A 22,757-nucleotide genomic window follows, 5' to 3' on the forward strand; every position below is an offset into this window, starting at 1 on the left:
AGGAGCATCAGACACCAATAAGAGCATCTATCGTTCTCTTTTTCCTTCTTTTTTCTTTTTTTTTCGACATTAGCGCGGTTGTGCACCATGAATTCTTTCCCAAGGGCAAGACCGTTAACGCCCAGTGTTAATGCAATGTTCTGAGGCGTCTCAGGAAGGACGTTCGGCGTTAGAGATCCAGTGGTGCGGGGGCAGTTGGATGCTCTGTCTGGGCAACGCGCCCTCTCACCGAGCGTTAGAAACATGTCAGTCTTTCGGCCGCGACAGAGTGATCACCATTCCTCACCCGCCATACTCGCCGGATTTGACCACATGAGGCCTCTTCCTTTTACGGATACCCGCTCCCTTGGCCTAGATGCTACGATAATAACATGATGGCTATACGGTGGGGTACTGCGAGGTGACCCGTGCTCGGATCCGGGCGCCTGCTGTGCTGTCTAGCCGTTTTCCCTTGGGATCCCTTGTGGATCCCTAGGAGGATTCCCTTGGGAGTTACCCTATTTGCCTGTGGTTCCCTGTGAAGTCGGTCCAGGATGCATGATCCCCATCTCCCTGCGATAGTCGTGACTTGCCCGCCTGAGCGTGGCCGACTACGGCAAGCAGTTCCACCACCACCTTTTCCGTTCGATAAAGATCAATCTGAAGGGCTGCCGTTTTGAAACCATAGAGGAGATCCCGAGCGAACTGTGCTTGTCAGAATGTGCTTGACACCCATGAAGAGCAGGACTTTCAGAGAGCTTTCGGAAAGTGGGAAAAAGCGCTGGGAGCGGTGTATCGCTGTACAAGGGGACTTCTTTAAGGGAGGCAACAGTGACCTGCCTCGGCGAATAATGAGCGAGTGATCGAGTGAGAAAGATGTTTGAGAGAATGGTAATAGTGTGATTGGTTGTCTGTCCCCCCTTGTACTTGAGGCACTGTAACTGAGGTTGTTTGATTCAAACTGAAGTAAAGTACGTTCTTTGCTTTGTACAGGCCTGGTCTCAGAACTTTCTGACACTACCTCGTAACCGCATTTCATAACAGGAACCGGAAGGTCGACAGTAACGTTATTTCCAGTTGCCTTCGTCAGAGCACAAAGAGTTACACTATGCAGAACGCAGAAGGGGATTGATCGTTCAGGTGGAACTGAAGTTGAGTGGCTTCCCCATATACGAAGACGAACACTTTCAAGGACAGTTTAGTGAACTTTAGCTATGCACAAACTTTTATGGTTTCATAAGCTGCGCAATGCGGAGCGATTTCTATCTTATTGAAAACATGTGATATGCATAAAGCCAAAAGCAGCTCAACGTTATTCAACCAAAGTTACTTGTTTCAGTCTGCGAAGACACTCCTGGACTTCTCTTCTGCAGTTATCCTGTTTAGTATTCTCAATTCGCCAAACAGTTCAGAGATATCGACATCACCATTTGCATAAAGCAGCAGAACGATGTCGTCATGACGTCACTCCTACGGGAGCGCAACAGTCGCTAGCGGATTTGCCGACATATAGGTCCTCAACATACAGACATTCACCCTCACCGTTCATTTGGTGTTTCCAAGTTCTTGTACCGTGCGAATATTATTTGTACCATATCCCAACAATATCTACGTTGTCAACTTTAACAGCCTTCCAAATAGCATATGGCAGCAAGCGAAACCGATACCAAACTTCGCATGACCTATATGTACAGCTGTGATCTCGCCTTTTCGAAGCCGGTGTCCTCTAAAGAGGTGACATCAGTGAATAAACTCTATATTCCTATATGCTGTAAAAAGCTATGAGAAACCACTATATATTATTCTTTTTCAATCTCTTTGGCAACCAACAATGATGAAATATTTCGATAGAAGACACCCAACATTCATCATGCGTGTACTCTTTAAATGCGACGTCCTTCTTGTGGCATATCATGCTTCTGCATGCTAACGGCCATCGGTGCATCAAGAGTATGAAGTTGATCAGGTTCAGGCAGTAGTTGTTACAGCGCATAGCTCACTGTCACGTGCAAAGAACAGAGTACACTGCTTCTTATCGCGACCACATGGCTATATGATCTGACAGATTTCTGACATGTCTGTGTGTGCAAGGGAGGCTGAAACGTCGCATGAGTTCACTCTTGTTTGTCGAGCAGAAATAAGCGTACGTACACTACCTCATTCTGATATGTCCGCAGCTCTACATTATGTACATGTGCGAACACGGCGTTGACTCCCCACCACGAGAGGATTAACGCTGCTGGCTCACTTTGGCAAACGATGTCGGTGGCTTGAAGATGGGCAGGTTGCTACTCACATGCGGAACTGTGCTCCACATGCCATTGTAGGCTTAACGCGTAGCCTGCAGCAACAGACGAGGAAAACTTTCCCATAGCTACCTACAGTGTTCTCATCGCAAATAGCGTATCCTATGCTGTCATGGTGATGGTGTACTCTGAAGACTTGTCCGCAGCTTGTGTGTACTGACTGCGTCGTATGCAATAGTAAAGAGGCTCTTCTTCTCGATGAAGACGTTGTTCTTCAGACGGAGGCAGTTGGCTGTTGGTCCGATGCCAGAGTCGGAATCGTCGTGATCGCTGTCAACGTACTTTGTGAGGCTCGTCTTCAGGTCTCTTTCGATGACGTCGAATTCGGAATCGCTCAGAATGCCCGTTTGCATGGTCTCTTGAACGACATCGATCGTGTTGTCGTTTGTCGTAGTGGAAACCTGTATAGAAGAGATGGCCTGGAGTGTTTTGTGAGACGTCTGGGTTAAGTTGGCGCGCTTTTGAGGTGAACCTGACAAAGACAACGAGTCATGACCAGGATTAGTTGTTGGTGCATGAGCATGCAGGCGGTGAGGTGGAGACGAACGTACGTGAGCGTCTGATGTCTGCAAGTTCGATGTGGTATTCTTTTTAAGATTAAGATGTAGCGATTCGGTGGCAAGTTCTGGCACGTTATTAGTATGTATGGTATTGTTGGCAGCCTTGACACTGGCGTAATCTAAACTGACACCAGTGTCTTTGGTGTGCATTCCCTCGATGTCTATTTCACTAGGGCTTTCATCGTTCATGCAAGCACCCGGCACTACGGTTGTGCTGTCGTGCGTGTTTTCCTGAACGGCATGTGCAGGTGCAGGAAGATGAAGACAACTAGTAGGACTTACAGGTGAAATGGCAGTGGGCGTTTGTAGGCTAAGGTTGGTGTCTACTGATTGCCTGGCGCGTGACTGTGGTTCGACATGTTGGGTATCTGAGACACCGTTCGTGGTGCACACCCCTTTTAACTTGACATCTGATTCGAGAGTCCGAGCGACATCAGATGGCAGGTTGCTAGCCCTTGAATTCTGACGCTCATCAGCAATAGGGGATGCATGAATAATAGGGCTGTGATGGGTCGTGGTTGTGCTTGTCGCGCCAGTTGTGTGTATTTCAGTTCCGCTAGTGAGAACTTGATGTGAGTCATGGCATACAGCTGCATTCTGAGAAAGCAGCTGGGCGCTTGATGCAGCGGTGGCAACCGGGACGGCCTGACTTGAGGGCACCACATATGGCTGACTAACTATAATTTGAGGCGCATGAGCTGGGCTATTTATAATAACAAAGCTAGAAGGCTGTTGACCGAGTGATGTACCATACGACTGAAGGATAGTTGCAGGAAGGGAAGAAGGTAACAGGACTTGTGGATTTTGTGGAGTGTCATAGATTCCTCTCGTTGGCGTTAAAACAGAGTTAGGCAAATTTGCGCTTGGTGCCCCTTGAAGCGTCTGTGCAGGTGCATGGCAGGAGACCTGGTGATAAGGGACAGTAAGGATTGTCACAGATGGCTGCTGCGCCCCTTCAGCCTGCTTCGGGAGGTCTGATTGGGTGCCGAGAGTTTCGGGCTGAGGCACCTTCGTTTCTGATGACGCTTGATTTCCAGACACGGTGGTTTCCTGATCCATACCCATGGACAAAGAACTTTGTACCTCATGCTGAGGCGGTTCTGTCATAACACTATTATGGTCTTTTGTGTGCTGCGTAACATTAGACTGTTCTGTACTCTTAACACACGTAGAAAAACTTGTATTATTATGCGCCTGCTTTCCAGTGCTAGATTCCATTTCCTTGTCGTTCATGTCATTCGGGCCACCGGCTTCACACTCCAGGGCTTTAGGAGGATCATTAGCCAAGCGGTTTTTTGAACGCATATCCAATTCTTCGTATACTCTCATCTCGCCATCGCTACCCGCATCCTCCCGTACATCATCCACCGTATGCAGACGAACACCAACTTGTGGGCGCCGCCGACACGGTTCCTCATATCGGACTATATCGGCGGCAACATTGTTCTCTTTGTGCCTCACACCAGGCCTCTCTTGCGGCACCACCCACACTTGATCTCTTGGGAGGTCTCCAATCACAGTGTCAGACGACAGTGGCAATGCGAACGAACCGTCGTCCACCTTATGGTACCGCGAGAACCTAACACGGCGCGCGTTCTCACGCCTGTGGGCTCTGTCCCTTTGCGTTGCGGCGTTTCCTTCGGCGGTTCTTGAGTTATCTTCAAGATCTGTCTCTTCTGGTGGTGGGCTTCGAATGTATAAGATCTCCGTCCTCCGTGGTCCGTCACCACTGAGCTCGTAATGCCTGGAGATGCCGCTGAGCGAATCGCCGGTTGGAGGTCGCTGATGTCCAGGGTCTTGTGGCCTTCGGCGCTTGACGTCTCGCCGGACGACTAAATAGTTTCCGATATGTTTGGCATCTCCGTCGGTGCCGTCCGCCCGACGCATCTCGTGGAGCAGGAACTGCCTGTCCTCGCTAGGGAGAGCGGCGCTGCGTCCGCGTGGGCTCTCGTCGGTGCCAGGGTCGCTGGTATCGTCTTTGCTCGCGGTTGTCCCGATTGCGATGGACTTGATGTCGCGCCCTGTTTGTGTGGCGTCTTCTCGAAGCTTGCTTGATGGGCCGTTGAGCACACTGCAAAGCAATATAAGGACGCAGTCAGTGATGTGTCGCATTTTACACGCAACCTTCAAACTCTAACATGTGAGGATGCCGCAGTTACAAAACGTTTTCTGCGAAGAGCAGGCAGTTACGTTACGAGTGAACCATGTTCGTATAACAAGGCTTGTATTCGGCGTTCTGCTGTTCGGGGAAGCTTTGAGGACTTTCGCGCATTTCAAAAGGTGCCACATTCACAAGCAGCAGTGGTAGAAGCTAACGCCCTTTCCGTTGCAGACGTGCGTTGGGGGGAAGAGGGGAGATACTGCTACTAGGTGCCTCAACTGTCAACACTGTGTACAATTCGTATCACATGGTGAGGAACTTGGAAGGTGGTTCCTATTTGATAACTGCTCTCAGAGGTATTCTGTGGTGTGGTGGTGTGTCCTTTGCTAGGAAGCGGAGTGAAGGGTACGTACGGTACAAACGCAGTGCAGGAGAAGGTGCAAAGGGAGTGTGGCACTTTAAGGGTGTGGGGGAGCAATGGTGGTGCATGCGCACCTTCCGTTGGCCGTTGCCTTGCCGTCCATACTGCCCGTGTAGCGGTCGCGAAGTCTGCTGCTCTCTGCAGGGGCCACTTTGCCGCCTGAACGAGGTCGCTGACTCCTACACGTGAAAGATTAAAGAAACAATTCGAGTATCATCCGTCTGCATCCACTCCGCTTAGATGCAGCCATGCACACGCGTTTTACTTTTGGTAACACCACATTCCTACGGAGGTACTTTTGTGTGATTGGGCTATAAAGCAGTAGGGCAGACCGGGGTGAGTTGAAACATTTTTCACAGCGCAGATATTCACACACATGTTTAGCGCACAGAGCACTTCACAGCGTCACATATTCATTTCACAGCACATATATTACACTAAGGCCCACTCATGTAACGACGCATACCGAGGTATTTAGAGAAGAACGTTCTTCAGTTCACTTAACTTATTTCTACAGATACTGTTTACTTAAGCCCAAAATCAGCAACGTTAATTTGTCCTTTAGTGTTTAGCACTTAATGGATCCTCAGAGACAAAAGAAATTCCTTCGAAGTCTTCGTGGTATCTCGTAGCGCCTCTTGGCCTCGATTCCTCCCCTTCCATAGATAGTGAAGGTCAGCTGGGCCATATCTTGCTTCGTTATTGGTTGTGGGTAGTGGTGGTGGTAGTGATGGAAGTTGTAATATGGAGCTATTGCTTTCTGCTACTTGGGGTCTGGCACTCTAGATCGTTAAAGTGACTAGGGTCATCTAGAATGTATCGTGCACAACCATGGAGCTACCAACCCAACCGCAAGCTGCGAGCTGCCAACCGCAAGCTGCCAACCCATCAGCAGCTTCCGCACAACGAGACGTCGATTGCAAAGACTATGCAGAACAGTTTGGAGTTGTCCTACAGCGGCATCTTCTGGCTTTCCACTGATGAGACAGCCTGTCCTGTCTACAACTCATAGCCGTGTAGAAAGGCATTGTCGTCAAAAAACATTCTGTCTAAGCAAGTTCATAGCGTTTGGAGGATTGGGAATACGTGCTGGCCCCATATCCTAGCTTCGCTTGTGCGGTATTCTGCTAAGCATTCCTCCGGCATCAGACGCTGTGAGTTGGCTTGAGTGAGCCTTCTTATCAGTCGAACAAGTCCCTGGTGATGTGATGGATGGCGACGTGCCTTCGAGGCCGACGTCTGCCGACGTAGTATCCTACTGCGCCTAGATACTTCCATGTACTCTAGGGTCTGCAAGATTATCTCTGTGCGCAACATTCATGGCTCGTAGGCTTGTGGCAGTCCGTGGACGGCGACGACCAAGGTACCCGCTATTCTACTGCTGCCGTGCACACTGCCACGAACCCAAGCCGCACGTCCAGCCTCCACTTGTCCACGAGTCTCCTTCATGGTATCTTCGCTACCCTCAACCACTCAACCGCATGCGCTGCTCCGCGTCTGAGGAGGGGGATGATGTGGCGGCCCGTGGACGACGACGACGACGACGTGACCCTGCTGCCATGCGCTACCGCGCTGGCCCGTCAGTTCTACCGGCGCCGTCCTAGCGTGAGGCCACGAACATCTGCCCCCTGGGACATTCCATCACCGCCGGCCAGGACTCATGTAGAGGGACACAATCTCCTCTACACACTCGCATGCAGCATGCTTTGCAGAGTGTTGGTGGAGAATAGCGATATTGCGCTGGGGGTATATCGTCCAGCCAATATACGTTAGGTATCCCAGAGAGGGTTCAGGATCAGGAAGTCGAACTCGTCGTATATGTAAAGGCTAAGCGTTGTATATCGCGTTTGTTTTTAGGATCTCATGCAACAACAAGCACGTAATATTTCAAATATTTCAAGGATTCCGCACGTGACTGAAAACCAACGTATAATAGTATCTACACATAAAAAAGCCAGAACTGGATTAACGTTGACACACTTGCCTTAAGATGTATCTCCAGCAACAGCAAAGCATGATGAGCAAAAGAATTATAATAATCAAGATGAAAACGATGATTAAAATCCATAGAAGGCGATCGCTGATGACCGATTTCTTCACTTCGGAACTACTGCGCTCTTGTCTTTCGGCGTACTCTTTCCCGTAGATGTTGCTGCGTAAATAGATGTTAAAGTATTCGTTATCGACAGGAATAATGATCACTTCCAATCACGCCAATGTTATTCCAATATTCCCAATGTTATATATGCAAGAAGCTACCAACTTCATTATCTTGGAGAACGACTTGAGGTCGATCGGTTGCGACTCGTAGATGGCCCAGGCGCGCACCATTGTCCTTGATAGGAAAGAGCTTATTTAGGAAAGCTATAGTGTATTGTACATCTATACTGTCTATGGGGTATTGTACAAGGGCAAGGGACACAACAACTACAAATTCCATGGTGACAATTTGATTTGTTGAGCAATCCAGTGATAAAGGCAATTGGATATCCGATACAGGACAGAATAAGTTGAGTACTCACGCTTCATTTGATTGATTAAACGGTTGCATTGAGTAAATGTTGACTTTGGCACCAAGCATCTCTGACAGACCCCTACAGCACAGAAATAGAATATAGATAAGTTAAAAGGAAACGTTCACCGTGGGAGAAGCACGTCATAGCCTGTAAGGGTCGCACAGGAGGCTGCACGTAATATATGAGTGCTAAATGTGGCGTGCAGCCAAAGAGCTTCGGCTTCTTTCTTCCTTACATACTTCACTGGCTCGTTACCGATGGCTCCCATTGGTGAGGTTCTCACCCTGACGGGAAGACATCACATCTTCTACGTGACCTTCTGACGCCTACCTGCACTCTGTTGATGAAGGCCCAATAAGGCCGAAACAGCTGTTCGGTGCTGGTATGGCGACGTTTGAATTATAAACTTAATGAATACTAGCATGCACTGAGATTTTTGTCGCACAGAAGGGCGTGAAATCTTCTGCCACGCTCACCAAAAATCCTGAAACGTACTTTTCTATTTCACCTCTGCGTTGCATCACATCGGATTCCTTTCCTGGAAGGAGCACGACGATTGACCTATTCAGGTATTCCTGTACGAAAGATCCGCCACTCATCATCCGAAATCATCTCCGATAACGTCGAACCTTACCTGCGTGTGCACATGAACCTGGACAGCAGCAGAGCGTACGGGAATACCTTGGTCGTGGGCTCGCACGGTCAACAGAATGGAATGGAGACCGTTCTTGGGCATTGTCAGGGGAGCCGTTAGGGTCAGAGCTCCACTGATGGGATCCACACGGAATTTTTGTTCGTAGTTCCCGCTGACGATTTCATAGGTGACGTTGCTGTTTGGGCCAGGGCTGTCAGCGTCCACTGCCTGTCATTGCAATAGGCCACAAAAAGACATGGGCAGGAGAGAAAATAACTTGGTAGCTATATATATATGCATACATATATATGCATGAGTGACTTCAACAATCGGCTGCATTCCGTCGTTCGTGTTCTCTTCGTCGTTACCTGCTAAATGCATTGCACCAGCGCGATAAGATTCATTTGCCAACTTCAAGCTTCGCATCCTTTACCTTTACATCCATGCTACAGAAGCAAGACATGCGCGAAGACGTATCACTTCCAGCGAATACACTCTAAGAGTAAACGGAGTGTAACTACGACTTTTACACTCTTTCTATACTATTTTCTGCCCATCTTTACTCTGATCACGCCGCATTACTCTTCCGGTACTCTCTTTACCCTGTTATGACGACTATGACGTTGCCACATCACGCAGAATATGTAGGTTTTCGTCCGTTGACTATATCTGTACTTTAAAATCGCGGCCTGTGGGTGATCGCCAAAGTATATGTGCGTGTTAGTGAGCCATCCTTTACCAGTCCAAGTCTCAACGTCTGTATGCCCGTCCATATAACTCCTCTCAGTGTGTATACGCCTCGGCGACGTCAGACACCGGGCATGAACGTTAAAGGGACACTCTTCCCTTGGAAGAGTAGGAATGAACATTACGCTAAAAAAGAGTATGCTCCGTGACAAAGATTTTGCACTGCATAAGAGTTGGGTATACTCTATTTTTTCTTAGAGTGCAATGTAGTCTGCACATTGAGAATAGGGCATACGAGAAGATGGGGGACACAAGGCAGACGAGGAAACCGAGATTCACATGTTTTGTTCGCGCGAATGCTTTACGTGCTTGCTCTAAAGCATGCAAGTGTTCCCTAACCAGATCGTCTCCGACTAATATTTTCGCAACATGATCAGTCTACAAGCAACAATTATGAAGCATGCGGGCGCACTATACGTTGTGAATCCGAGGCGTCATGCGCCTGCCTAAGCCAATCGCCTGAGCCTGAGCCGTCTTTAGATTTGCGGACGAAGTTGACCCGTAGTTGACCTCCCTTGGCACGAAGTACAGTAACCCTTCTACCAACAATTGCTTAGTCGGGACCCTTTGAACAAGGACGCACCGGGCGTACCAATGACATACCTTTAGTATGACGGGCTCCGTGAAGTCCGCCAAGTCAGCAGCAAGCACAGCGTCGTAGCGCGACTGCCCGAAGACTGGGGCGTTGTCGTTGGCGTCTTCCAGATGGACGTGCAACTTGGCTAGGGCCCGCTGGCCCCTCCCGTCTTCGTCATGCGCTTCCACGGTTAGAACGTGGTCGGACGTCGTCTCGCGGTCCAAGCCGTGGGCAGTCGCTAAGGTGATTTCGCCAGATTCGACGTCGAGTTTTAAGCTACGGCAACGAGGACAAAGGAGTAGTATTAGGAACTGTAAATGATGATGATGGTGATGATGATGTTGACGAAGAAAAATAATAGGAATTGTAAATGAGGAAATGTATCCGTGATCCCATGATCCCGTGCAGTAAATAAGAAGGGGCAGTAAATAAGAACCGGGTTCGACTCCCAGTGCCGGCTGTGGTGTCTGGGTATTTTCCTGGGTTCTCCTCAGACGCTTTCAGAAATATGTCGGCACAGTTCCCTTAGAAGCTGGCCCAGGACGCACATTCCCCAGGCGTCAGTCGCGACGTTGCCCACCTCTGTGAGGCCGACAACGGCGCCACCACCACCACCAGCACCACCGTTTAACGCGCGTTATGGGATTACGACAAGCTGAAGATCCTCCAAGTCGGGTCGAGACTGACGGATAGGTGTTCCCTGAAGACAACTAAAATACGATAGGGCTGACGGAACAGGGCCTGAATTCGGCTTTCTGAAAGACGAATTGTGGCTGTGGAGGAGATGACGTCCCTCAACATCAGGTGTCCTGACCGACGGTGATGGAATGTCCCCGAAGGGCCGGACATGCTGGGGGAGCTTGTCAACACCCAGCTTTTCTCCAGGACTGCGTCGATAGAACTCGTGTGGAGGGACATCATCTCCTCTACATTTCGTGACCCGAACAACAAGAATGTAGGCATGCAGGTTGCATAGATTACTGTACGCTCGCCCTTCTTCCTTTCCTGCAACCTGACTTGTGTCAGTGTTTCTTCAAAAACGAAGGCGCATGCAGAAATTGCCTTCTTCAAGTGCTAAGACTGACATCAAACTACAATCAAGCTTACTTTCGTGCAAGCGGTCCGTTGAGCGATGTATACTTTACTTTCCCGAACAATCCTGTGTCTGGGTCTGTGGCCTTGGTTAGAAAAAAAGACATTAGCACCCTTCTTTCACAGGTTCATATACTACGCAGTGACTCACAGTAACTTTAGCCACAAATGAGCCCTGCTTTGCGTCCTCTGCCAAGGTGACGTCGTACGTGTCCTTGGTGAAGAGAGGGGGATGGTCGTTAACGTCCACGATGTTCACGCGCACCTCCACGGTTGTCGTCAGCGGAACAACAGCTTCCGTTTCTGCAGCGATCAGCTACATGGAAATGAAACAGAAAGAAAACAATGTAATCATAATACGTGTAGGGTTCCTCCAATACTGCATTTATAGTTCATTTTGAACCATTTTCCTGACCTTGAAGTCAATGTACTTGGGAAAAGCCGTTTCGTAGTCGAGCCTCGACGAATCGCGTACAAGGATGGCAAAGTCGGCTTCCCGTGAGCCCGAATTCGGATGAACGGAAAAGACCTCGTCGTCTTCTTCCAAGTATAGTCGAAACGTGTTGTTTCTTCCCTGCAGAACGCGTTTCGTTCAGTACTGACAAGTATAGTACCACAGTGGTATAGTATTCTCCATAGTACTCATTCCATTGCCCAACGGAGCGTGTACACTCTAAGAACAAGAAGAATAAGAAGGAGTGAACTGGAGGGCAATCACAGCATCTTCTCCCCTAGTTTACAATTACTCCCCATTTTAGTCCTCTGACCCTGAAAAAGTTTACTCCTCGACACTGCAAATAGTCCCTAAACTTAGGATAAACTTTCGTGCATATAGTCCTGAAAGCGAGTAGTGGTTGTGACAATATGCATGCAGTTCACAACTGTTTTTTTTTTTTACTAAGCCCTACATCCGCTGCATCACATAGCTTTATTCGCAATTAGGCGCAAGGATGGCACGTCGGTCCAATTTCTCTCTGCTTTTTATAACATCAATTAAAACAAGCTGTGTTTCCAACCACTTTTGACCACACTGGCATTTGATGTTTCACAATTGGTCAAGAAAGTTTTGTTCCTTTCTTCTCGTTTTGTTGTACGTTGTCACACGTTTGCTAACACGTAGACCACCGGAGTTAGACATGGGCCCGCTCGCACGAACGTTGAGGAAATTCCTCACTGTTGTCCTCAGCGTCTTCGATATCCGCGCTACAGTCCTCCAAGCTGCTCGGTCGTAGAGCACTTAAAAGCTACTGAGGAGGTCACTGAGGAATTTCCTCAACGTTGCATACGGGCCATGAACCCTAAGTGCCAGGCTATCATAGGTGAATAGCTGAATTGTAGAATTGGGGCTGTTATGAAACGAAGGAGCATTATACCTGGTCCCTGTCGTAGACTTTGGCTACAGTGCCTGGTGCCCAGCTGACTGCCGTGAGATGTGGGCTGTGTTCGTTGATGAAACCTACGAAACGATCGCTGCCAAACGTTGGCGGATGGTTCTCTTTGGACATGAGTACCACGGCGAACTGGGTACTTGCTTCCATTGCTGGGTACTCTAAGGTGGACGTGGTTTCACGAGCCTGTAAATGCGAATTAGGTAACTGAAAAAATGGCTAGGAAGCAAGCGAGCTGGTGAAGATGATGCATGATGTAAACCCCCGAGACTAGGGAACACGATGGGACAGACACAAACAGGAAGTCTCAAAAACAGCTGAAAATTTTACTTCACATACAGACCCTTTGCATAACCTCTTGTGGGCACTGTGTCAGCAACCCATCCGTAATCCTGGGTCCGGCCTTGAACAGACTGCTCCTTCTCCCGAACTGACCCCTTTTTTGTCCTCATCTGGTTGTTTCTCTTCCCCGTGTTTGTGTATATATCTCTTGTATGTGAAGTAAAATTTTCAGCTGTGTTTGAGACTTCGTGTTTGTGTCTGTCCCTTCGTGTTCCTTAGTCTCGGGGTTTTACATCATGCATCATGCGATATAGGTTTCTACCCAATGCACCATCAGGTAACGTTACTAGATGTAACGATGTGCTAAAGGTGCTGCGGTAGTTCAAACCTCGTGTGCGGTGCGTGGGCAGGACAACACCCGCTTTGGGTATAGTCGTGCATGTGTCCAAAGATATTAGCTGTTGAAGGGAACACAAAGACGTAAAGGGCTGTCAAACCCGTAGTTGAAGAACACAAAAACAAGAGCAAAGAAGACGATCGTAGATTTATTATGGTACGTGCTTTCGTGCACGAGGCTGCACTTCCTCGGGTACCAAAGTAACCTGCACCCTTAAAAATGAACTTCACCGCATAGCACGCTCCTAGCCGACCATCATCTCGAATGACATTGTTATCTGCCCTGATTTCTTCAAAACGGGAGGCGTACGCCTTTTTTGTCACACTTATGCTGTTCATAATTGTCACAAAAAAGGCGTACGCCTCCCATTTTCAACAAATCAGGGCAGATAACGATGTCATTCGAGATGATGGTTGGCTAAGAGCGTGCTATGCGGTGAAGTTCATTTCTATGGGTGTGGTTAATCAAGGTACCTGAAAAAGTGCAGCCTCGTGTACGAAAGCTCGCCACCATAATAAATCTACGCGTCTTCAGTGCTTTTGTTTTTGTGTTGAAGGGAACACAATTCCTCCAGTTCATTTTTTTCTTGTCTATCAGTCAACTCCTAAATATTTTATGAACTCTATACACAGCGCTCTTACCGTGACTTTCAATAAGTACACAGCTGTACCGCCATATTTGTCGCTTAACTCGGCGATTGGTCGAGCAATCTTCACTTCTCCGGTTTGTGGGTTGATAGAAAAGTGACCACTCCACGGGCTGTCTGTGAAGATATCATTGACTATTACAACGACTCCTACACAGTGCGAGAGACAAAGCCTCGATATTATCGCACGTGGAACGTACCTTTGTCGAGCCTGAAAGACAAGTTCCTTGGACTTCCAAAGTCTCCGTCCGTTGCAGTTAAATTTACGACGCTCGTTCCCTGAAATAAAACGAAGCAAGCTCAGCAGGACAAATGACGACAATTTATCACGGAAGACTTTTAGCAGCATGCGGTCGTGATTATGTCATGAAACATCGTGGTATACTTCGTCCATGGTACATTGGCGTCAGGAGAGAATAAGAACTGCTGGTGCGTCGCAGTAACACTGTGCTTACGGCTTGTGCAGAATCGGACACTGTGACCACTGGCGGGACATCGTCGAACCTGGGCGGGGTGTCTGGCACGTCTTCGGCTACGACGGCGATGGGTAAGGTAGCGATATTCCGGGTGTCGTAACGCTCATCCGTCCACGCATTCTAGAATAGTGAAGAAAGTTCAGGCCAGGACAGTACAGCACGCGAGGGGTAAGGTCACAAGGTCGAAGTGTCTGCTCTGTGACCGATGCCTTCATTGAATTCTCCACAGTGTTGCCATTAACTCTTACAAATGATTGTGGGTGTGGTGGGTGTGAAAGGGCTCGTCGTTGTCGGCCTCACGGAAATGGGCAACGTCACGACTGACGCCCTAGGGGAATGTGCGTCCTGGGCCGACTTCTAAGGGAACTGTGCCGACATATGTCTGAAAGCGTCTGAGGAAAACCCAGGCAAAATGAACTTCACCGCATAGCACGCTCCTAGCCAACCATCATCTCGAATGACATCGTTGTTTCCACATCGTTGTTTTCACGTTGTGACACTTATGCAGTTCATAATTGTCACAAAAATGGCGTACGCCTCCCGTTTCCAGCAAATCAGAAGAGAGAACGGTGTCTCGAGATGATGGTTGGCTGGGAGCGTGCTATGCGGTGAAGTTCTGTTTTAAGAGTGTTCCCACGCAAGATTTGATGATCCATTCTCGTGGAGTACACCCTTAAAACAGGACTTCACCGCATAGCACGCAGCTAGCCAACCATCTTCAGCGTTCCACCAGCCTTCAGCGTGTTATGTGGTGAAGCTTTGTTTTTAGAGTGTATAGTACACGATAGGATCAAAAATGGCACAAAGGACACTTTTTCTTTTTTGCAATCTAGGTAATTTGCCAATATATTTCCCCGATGTTACGTACCATTCGCGCTAGTTGATTTCTATTTTTCCTACCACACTCTAAAAACAGAAGTTCACCGCATAATGCACTCTCTGCGCCAACCATGGCTACGAACGATGGGGTTATCACTTCTGATTCGAAGAGAGAGGAGGGCGTACGCCTTTTTGTGTCAATTATGATATATCCAAATTGGCGCAAAAAGGCGTACGCCCCCCCTCTGTCCTCGAATCAAAAGCGCCAACCATATCATTCGCGCCAATGGTTTCTATGCGCTGAAGCTCTGTTTTCAGAATGCACTGCTTACGCTGACGGTGATAACGGGACGACAGTTATGTTACCGTTGTACTCGTCTCGAGCTTGTGTTTCTCCACGCGTTGAGATATAGCAGCGCGGGTTAATAGGAATGCAAGAGAACGCAATGTTAAGCCAAACAACGAAGTCTCGTAAAGCGCGCTTCACCTAACGTTTTGAAGTGCGAGGAGAAGCCCACTTGCGGCGTGAAATGAAGCCAACTTGTAGGCGGCGTGACAGTTTTGTAAAGCGCGCTTCACCTTTCGCTTTCAAGCGCTAGGTGAAGACGGCTTCTACAATGGCGACGCCCTCTCGAAAGAAAGCGAAAAAGGAGACAACACCGATGATCACACTGCATTTTATGCCCTCTCGTCTTGAAAAGGAAGATTAGTTTTCATCCTTCTTCTCAGATGGCGCAACCGAGCTGTTCTCCCATGCCACGACAGAGCGCTCGACGCCCTTAGAAACAGACTGGTCAGTCCCATCTGCGTTACGTTAACCCAAGCGGTCACTAGTCTCTCATATTTGCGCGCTCTTGAGTAGCTTGCTTCAGTTAAGAGTGCGCCCTATAATTTTCTTCCATTCATCTAATACAATATGCGAAACAAAATCAACTTTGCTCGAGTACCACGTACTCCATATGAGAGTACAACGTTTCTAGCTAGTGTACTACTTTTCTTGTTCGGAATCTTCATCAGTCATTATGTGGGTATGCTTACCAAAGCAATGACATCTAACTGGTAAAGGTTCTTGGTTTCGTAGTCCAAAGAGCCAATAAGTTGGATGACAGCTTTACTGGTGCCTCGGGGTCCGAACTCGTAACGAATCTTGAACTTCTCCGAACCCTGAAAAATACGCAAACCAATCCCTTCCTAGTACTTGCAGAAAGTACGCAAATACAATGTCCGATACTGCAGTGGTATCCCAAATAGCGTCCAACCACTATCTACGTAATCACTCAGTGACTCGAGCGAGAAAATAAGGCGAGAAGAAGTGATATGTTGGTAAAGACGTGTTACGAGCACGCCACTTAATAATAATAAAGGTAACAGCACCAAAAAAGCCTTACCCTCAGTTCAAAGGTGACAGGAAGATTGCTGTGGTCCCGTTCCTTAGCTGTTACATATCCGATACTGGAGTTGATCTTGGTGTTCTGAAAGTCGAATGTTACACTTGCTCAGGAAGAAGACAAACTTTCTCATGTCATCAACGCTTTCCTTTTCTGAACTGTCGTGAGATGCTACACGATGTTCGTCTAGTTACTAAAATACCCAAATTGACCCAAGTTATGTTTAGCTATGCGTAATATTCCCAAGTCCTTGTGTGCATCGACCTACGGTTTTAACCTCTACATAAAAGACAAGCAGAAGGAACTTCCTTCATGATCTGCTATCGACATCTTATTTTTGGACCTTACCTTACGAATATAAAGAAAAAGCCTGCACTCTTAAAACGTAACTTCACCACATAACACGTTGAATGAAGATCATTGCACTGAATGCTACAATTATCATTTGTGAAACGTGCCGGGCGTACGCCTTTTCGTGACAATTTACATAGACGCCTCCCGTCCAACTAGGAGCATGAACAAAACCACACGACACCTTACAAAAATGTGCAACGTCATTGCACTCCGTCTACTGCTGGTACGCGCTTCGCTATAAACAAAATGCTAATTCTATCTGGTATAGGTACGGTTGCGGAAGCCCATAACATTATCGCCCCGCTGGAAAACATAGACGGCGGTCACCCCTGGTTGAACGCCACCTGGGTTCAAACCGCCTGATATCATCACTCGTTCAGGTTCACGGCTACAATGCGGAACCACTTTTCGAGGTTATTCCCCTCGTGTTGAAACCTGGGGGTTCATGGACCCGCCCGCCTCCGATATACCACCACCTCGTACATACACGTAGCCTGTACGTACAGATGGGATCTTCCGCTTTCCCCCGTCCCAATCGATCCATTGGACGTCTATAGCTCAAGTCCTATCACGTACGGCACGCACACGTGGCGGTAATTAGTAGCTTCATCCCCTCTTCCGTCTTCAGTGATGTCGGGTGTAAGGTTTACGTATATATAATAGTGACGTACTATGATTTTACGGATACGAACCCATTATTATGACTTTCCGCTTTTTTTGCATCTACGTATTCCTGTCTCGTCCAGTATTAGCATCCGTTGATTACGCTACGCAATTTGAATATTGCATCTATAGGAATTATATCACGTGTCAGGGAAATACAGAGAGAGAGAAAGAGACAGAGGGGGGGGGGGGGACTTATGGCCAGAACGCGCCCGTTCTGCTTCTTGCGCTTTATCAGCTTGTCCAGTGGGTGTGTCCATACTGTAAGTCGAGTATTCGGCAAATTAATTCACGGTGAAGGGACGGCCGCCGGGTCAAGGGGCTGCCATGCGAAACGGGGGCGTCCCAGTTGTGCGACGGCGCTGCGATACGAACCGAGGTCCAACGCGCGGGGTCAAGGATTCGTGGGTGTCCCGAATCGTGTGTTTAAGCGGCTCATCTGAATGGCCCCGTTGACCGGTAAGTGGTGTGTCGCTTGGAGCGCAATTGGTGCGTCGTACCCCAATTTTTTAATTTTGTGCGGCTCATAAGCGAACGAAATGGTTTGCATATTAACCTCAGGTACTCGTATGCTGGGTGTTTACGTTATGAACCAACCGTACTCACTGTGGGCATATCTTCAACAAATAAGGTTTCGGTTACGGGTGAGAAGTTCCTAATTGTGTTGGAGGAAGGAAAAAAGGAAGGAAGGACGGGAGGAATCACGTGCTACGTGACCCTCTGAGGCTCTGACGCCATCCGCTCAAACATTGCCTGCTTGCGTACTGCTGGCGACGGCCCAATAAGGCCGAAACAGCTGTCCAGTACTGGCATGGCGACGTTTGAGCACTTTCAAACTATCGTGTTGGAGTGTTTTAAATATACTTTTACAGACATTCGGAATGCATTCTCAAGGAAGCGTGCAAAAAAAACAATGATATGGCTCTTCGGCTGCCATTATTCAGTTTGAAGTTTGCAACTGGGCGTCGTAAGGCTTGTGTTGTGTTCGTCTTTCTATGCTTAAGTGCCTTATCTACTACAGCGTTTGTTTCACGCATTCGGCGGGAAATATCATGGTTCGTTGATTAATTGAAAATGCAGTCATGGTACTTGTTACGACGGCACAATTGCGGCATAATCAGCATGAACGTGAAACTTACCTCCGGAACACGCAGCAGCGTTGTGTAGTCCACGAATGGATGTGGTAGCCCAGTGCCATTGGTAACGAGGATGGTCGATTCGACTTCTGTAGTCTGGAAATCGGTACTTTTTCTGAACAGCTATACTAAACGATTTTTTTTAACTACAGTGCAACTAGAGTAATGGGAAATACAAAAACTTGTCAATTGTTCAATTGTACCAGGCCATAATAAGGTTGTAGGCGGACCATTGCCTCATGAGCGTTCGGTATAGAAATAAGTGAAGTGCATAGTGCTGTACTCACTTCAACGCCGTCCGTGACAAATATTGATATTGTATATTCTTCTTCCTGGAACAAAGAGGCAAATTGAATCATGCAAAGGGGCTTGGGTCCTGCATCCTGCGAGCGAGAGAGAGAGAGAGAGATACATGATGACGATGATATGGGGATGACTTCCGCTCATTGAGCAGAATGCTACCCCATTGCTATTGGGGGAAAATGAGAGGATGGTGATGAGGATGATGCTGACGGCGCTGACGGTGTCTTAGAGGGAGTCGATCAGGCCGGTAGTTTCAAGCAAATTGATAAAGGGTCGCAAGACGGACATCTGCTTTCGTTTGTCCCATGGTCCCAAAATGAGTCTGAGGTCAAGGGGTCGGCTGTCAATCCGCGCAAAGTCGTTTGCCAACAAGTGACGCTCCCTCCTGTAAGTGGCACACCACACTCCGGGCACGGGGGGCTTCTGGCACACCCTATCTTGTAACGGTAGTACGGCATAAAGGCAACATTCAGGCGTAAGCGATGTAGGAGGGACTTAATGACGCGCGATAAAGATGACTGGAAGAGGCACGGGAATGTTGGGTCCACTATTCCCAGTATCGTACTGACAGGGACATCCCGACACCATTGTTCGACGGATAAGGAGGCAGCCCAGTCACGAAGAAGGGAGCGTCTATCCCCCCGTCGAGAGTACAATCGGGACGCACTTGCGCTGGTGGTGAGCCGCCGCTGCCGCAGCGTCGGCAACGTGGTTGCCAGAGATTCCGTAATGACCCGGAATCCATTGAAAAGCGATGATGTGTCGTGGGCAGTTATGGACTTCAGTAGGCGTAGAATATCTATCACAAGTGTGGCCAGTGAGCCGCGGAGACCTACGGCTTTCAGGCATCGAAGAGCTGACTTGGAGTCCGTACAGACTACCCATCGCCGTGGGTCGCAGTTGGCCGCGTATTGTAAAACAGAAGGATTCCGTACAGCTCGGCTGAGGTCGAAGAGGTGCGACGGGACAACCGACAGCTCCGGGTGAGCGGTATCGAGGATATCACAAAAGATGAGGATGACGAAGTTTTCGTTGTGCATCCTGCGAACTTTTGCTGATGTTATCGAGCTTCGGTTATCTGGCTCTGTCTCACAGGTTATACCCTAGCCAAACGGCAAACTTAATGCATTACACGGAATGGCATTTACTTCACCTCCTAACCAACCATCATCTCGAATCACATCGCTCTCTCCCCTGATTTGTTGAAAACAGAAGGCGTACGCCTTTTTTGCGACAATTATGAGGAACATAATTGCAACGGAAAAGGCGTACACCTCCTGTTTTCATCAAATCAGGGGAGAGAACGATATCATTCGAGGCGGTGGTTGGCTGGGAGCGTGCTATGCGGTGAAGTTCATTTTTTAGAGTGTACATGGCTGACAGGAAAACAGCAGGTCGGCTTCACCTAAAGCTTGCATGCGTGATGGGAAGTCTGCGCGTTGTTTGCCTATTAAGATTCTGGACAGAGTACAGAGCAATTAAGTTAATTGTAAAAAAAAAAAAAGGGCGTACGCCCCGCGATTGCCACAAATCAAGAATGATAAAGGCATCACTCTGTACAATGGTTGACCTTCAACGTGCTATGCGGTGAGGTGGAGTTCGGCCTTGAGAGTGTACGAGCACGAGTCGAAGCTTGCAGAATGGCGACGACAACCGAGAGAATGCCGAATGATTCAATTAAGTTGATTTGATTTGATTTGATGTTTAATGGCACAAGAGTATTCGATTAATTGCTTGGTATTCAATTAGTTGCAAGACACTGACCGTGAGAGGCTGCTTCAGTAGCACGTCCGCCGAATTGAAGAGCACTTGTTGGAAATCAAGCAGCTGTCGTCCAATGGCGTTGTTAGCACCAAACGTGAGCTCGTCAGAATCTCCGTCAGATCCCTTCAGGCGGTAAATAAGCGTTCCTGGATGCATCAGATCTTTCACTGTTGACTGCACTTCGAAATATGTCAAGTCAGCGTTATATGTTTCAACGCAAAGTCAATGTAAAGTAGCGGCAAAGCGTTCTTGTGGGCTATCATAGCTTTCTTTTCACTTGCGTTTTGCATCACCGCGAAGCGACTGTGGTCATACGCTGTATAAGGACCGGAACACCTGTGGCGAGGGTAGCCGGATCAGGGGAGAGGACACTGCACTCTTCAAAATGAACATCACCGCATAGCTCGCTCCTAGCCAACCATTATCTCGAATGATATCGTTATCTGCCCTGATTTGTTGAAAATGGAAGGCGTACGCCATTTTTGTGACAATTATGAACAGCATAAGTGTCACAAAAAAGGCGTACGCCCCCGTTTTCAACAAATCAGGGCAGATAACGATATCATTCGGGATGATGGTTGGCTAGGAGCGTGCTATGCGGTGAAGTTCATTTTTAAGAGCGTGTGCGGTTTAACGGGTGCTCTGTGGATCTGGACCGTTTACGTTAATTTCGTAATATGTCGGAACTTCACCCCAGTGGGGGGTGGGGGGGATACGTTTATTAAGAAAAAAGAAAGGAAAGGTCAGCCAGACCGAGGTCGGCTTGCTTCACCCCAGTTATGTGAGCAAGTATATGTGAACAGTGATATGAACATTTAGTGGAAATAGTCGTTTATTTATTTAGATATTTGTATCACTGCCCTGCAGACCGCGAGAGTTGAAAGACCGACATAGTGTAATTTTTTTAGACCATTGAGCTTCTAAAAGGCCTTGTTTTTGTAAATGAAAATCTTTTTTTATTTTCTTTTGTATTGCGCATACTCAGCGGAAAGGTGTAATAACAGTGCTGAAGAAGGTGTCTGTGAAACACCCACCTAAAACATTGTTTTAAATATCGAATATCCCCCCCCTCCCTTAAAATTATGCTTTCTGAAGATTGTGCCCTTTGAAATGGTATTTTCAGAAGAACACGCAATGTGAAATGGTATTTTGCAAAGTACGTTTCTCTGTGGTCTCAAGCTTATAGCACAAGGAGGTTTGCCATAGGACAAAACATTTACATCCGAAGAGTGTAAAAAGAGATACTGTCCGTACCGATCGAAGCACTCTGGTCTCTAACGATTGCAAGGATTGTCCAGCGCTATTTGTGTGCAGCAATAGTCACAAGTTCTTCGTGTACTGCTGTATATCACCAGACCGGAACGCTTTTCGAAGACGTGAAGAATAGATATACATGTGAATAAACTCACCGACCGGCGTCTCTTTGGGAAGCTTCAGAACCCTCATGTTGTGCGAGTAATCGATGTTTGGAGCATTGCCTGGGAATAGCAGTCGAAGTGCAGACTGATAACTTCGTTCAGAACGAACATAATGCATATCGATCTACGCTTCGTCGTAAAGCGAGGAAAAATAAGGACAGGCAGGTACGTTTATCCTAATTACTTTCATTACATTTGCTTCGGCACCTGGAACGGCTCCGCTCTGCCGAGGCTCACACAAAAAGAACACAAGTTCAGATGGTGCGTTCCTATAGCTAGCCATCAATCCGAATTATATCGTTCTTTCTCCGGATTTGTTGAATATAGGAGGCGCGCGCTTTTTTTGTGACCACTAAAACGAACGAAAGGTGCCCCAAAATGGCGCACGCCTTCCATTTTCAACAAACCAAGAGAGAGGAATCGTCATCATCATCATTGTGGATGGTGACTGTTTAGGAGGGCGTTCTGTGGGCTATGCTTCACACACACACACACACACACAAATACACATAAAAAGACGATGATGAGATGGGGCTATGCTTAACAAGGATTTCAATAACAACCAAATTTATGCAAAATTTGTTTTGAAAAAAAAATAAAGAAGGGAAAGAAAAAATCCTGTCCCATTTCCACCCGGGAACTCAAACTCACTCGGTGAAAACAGAAAAGAAGGAAAATGTGATAAGTGATACACGAAAAGCGGGTGCCTCGCTGTGCATTTTGGAAAAACACGGTATTCTTATAGGCCCATTGTGTTGACGGCGAACGTTTGGCGAAACTATTTGAAACG

At 47.8% G+C, this 22,757-nt stretch overlaps 1 protein-coding gene across 1 annotated transcript; it reads right to left on the reverse strand.

Annotated features, from left to right (window-relative positions):
• Window positions 1-1,234: 1,234 nt before the first annotated feature.
• Window positions 1,235-21,995, reverse strand: LOC135369092 (uncharacterized). Its single transcript, XM_064602754.1, has 22 exons — window positions 21,959-21,995; window positions 20,550-20,728; window positions 18,770-18,814; window positions 18,486-18,578; window positions 16,330-16,413; window positions 15,980-16,105; window positions 14,102-14,242; window positions 13,847-13,925; window positions 13,642-13,763; window positions 12,307-12,507; window positions 11,349-11,507; window positions 11,085-11,249; window positions 10,949-11,019; window positions 9,868-10,117; window positions 8,518-8,745; window positions 8,379-8,458; window positions 7,890-7,961; window positions 7,631-7,702; window positions 7,352-7,519; window positions 5,656-5,678; window positions 5,360-5,546; window positions 1,235-4,916 (listed from the first exon to the last, which is right to left on the reverse strand). Exons 1-22 carry the CDS (start codon window positions 21,993-21,995, stop codon window positions 2,396-2,398), a joined length of 5,103 nt encoding a protein of 1,700 aa, XP_064458824.1. The 3' UTR covers window positions 1,235-2,395.
• Between the last annotated feature and the right edge of the window lie 762 nt (window positions 21,996-22,757).

Source organism: Ornithodoros turicata, chromosome 9 (genome assembly GCF_037126465.1).
Source record: "Ornithodoros turicata isolate Travis chromosome 9, ASM3712646v1, whole genome shotgun sequence".
NCBI classification, from domain to species: Eukaryota; Metazoa; Arthropoda; class Arachnida; order Ixodida; family Argasidae; genus Ornithodoros; species Ornithodoros turicata.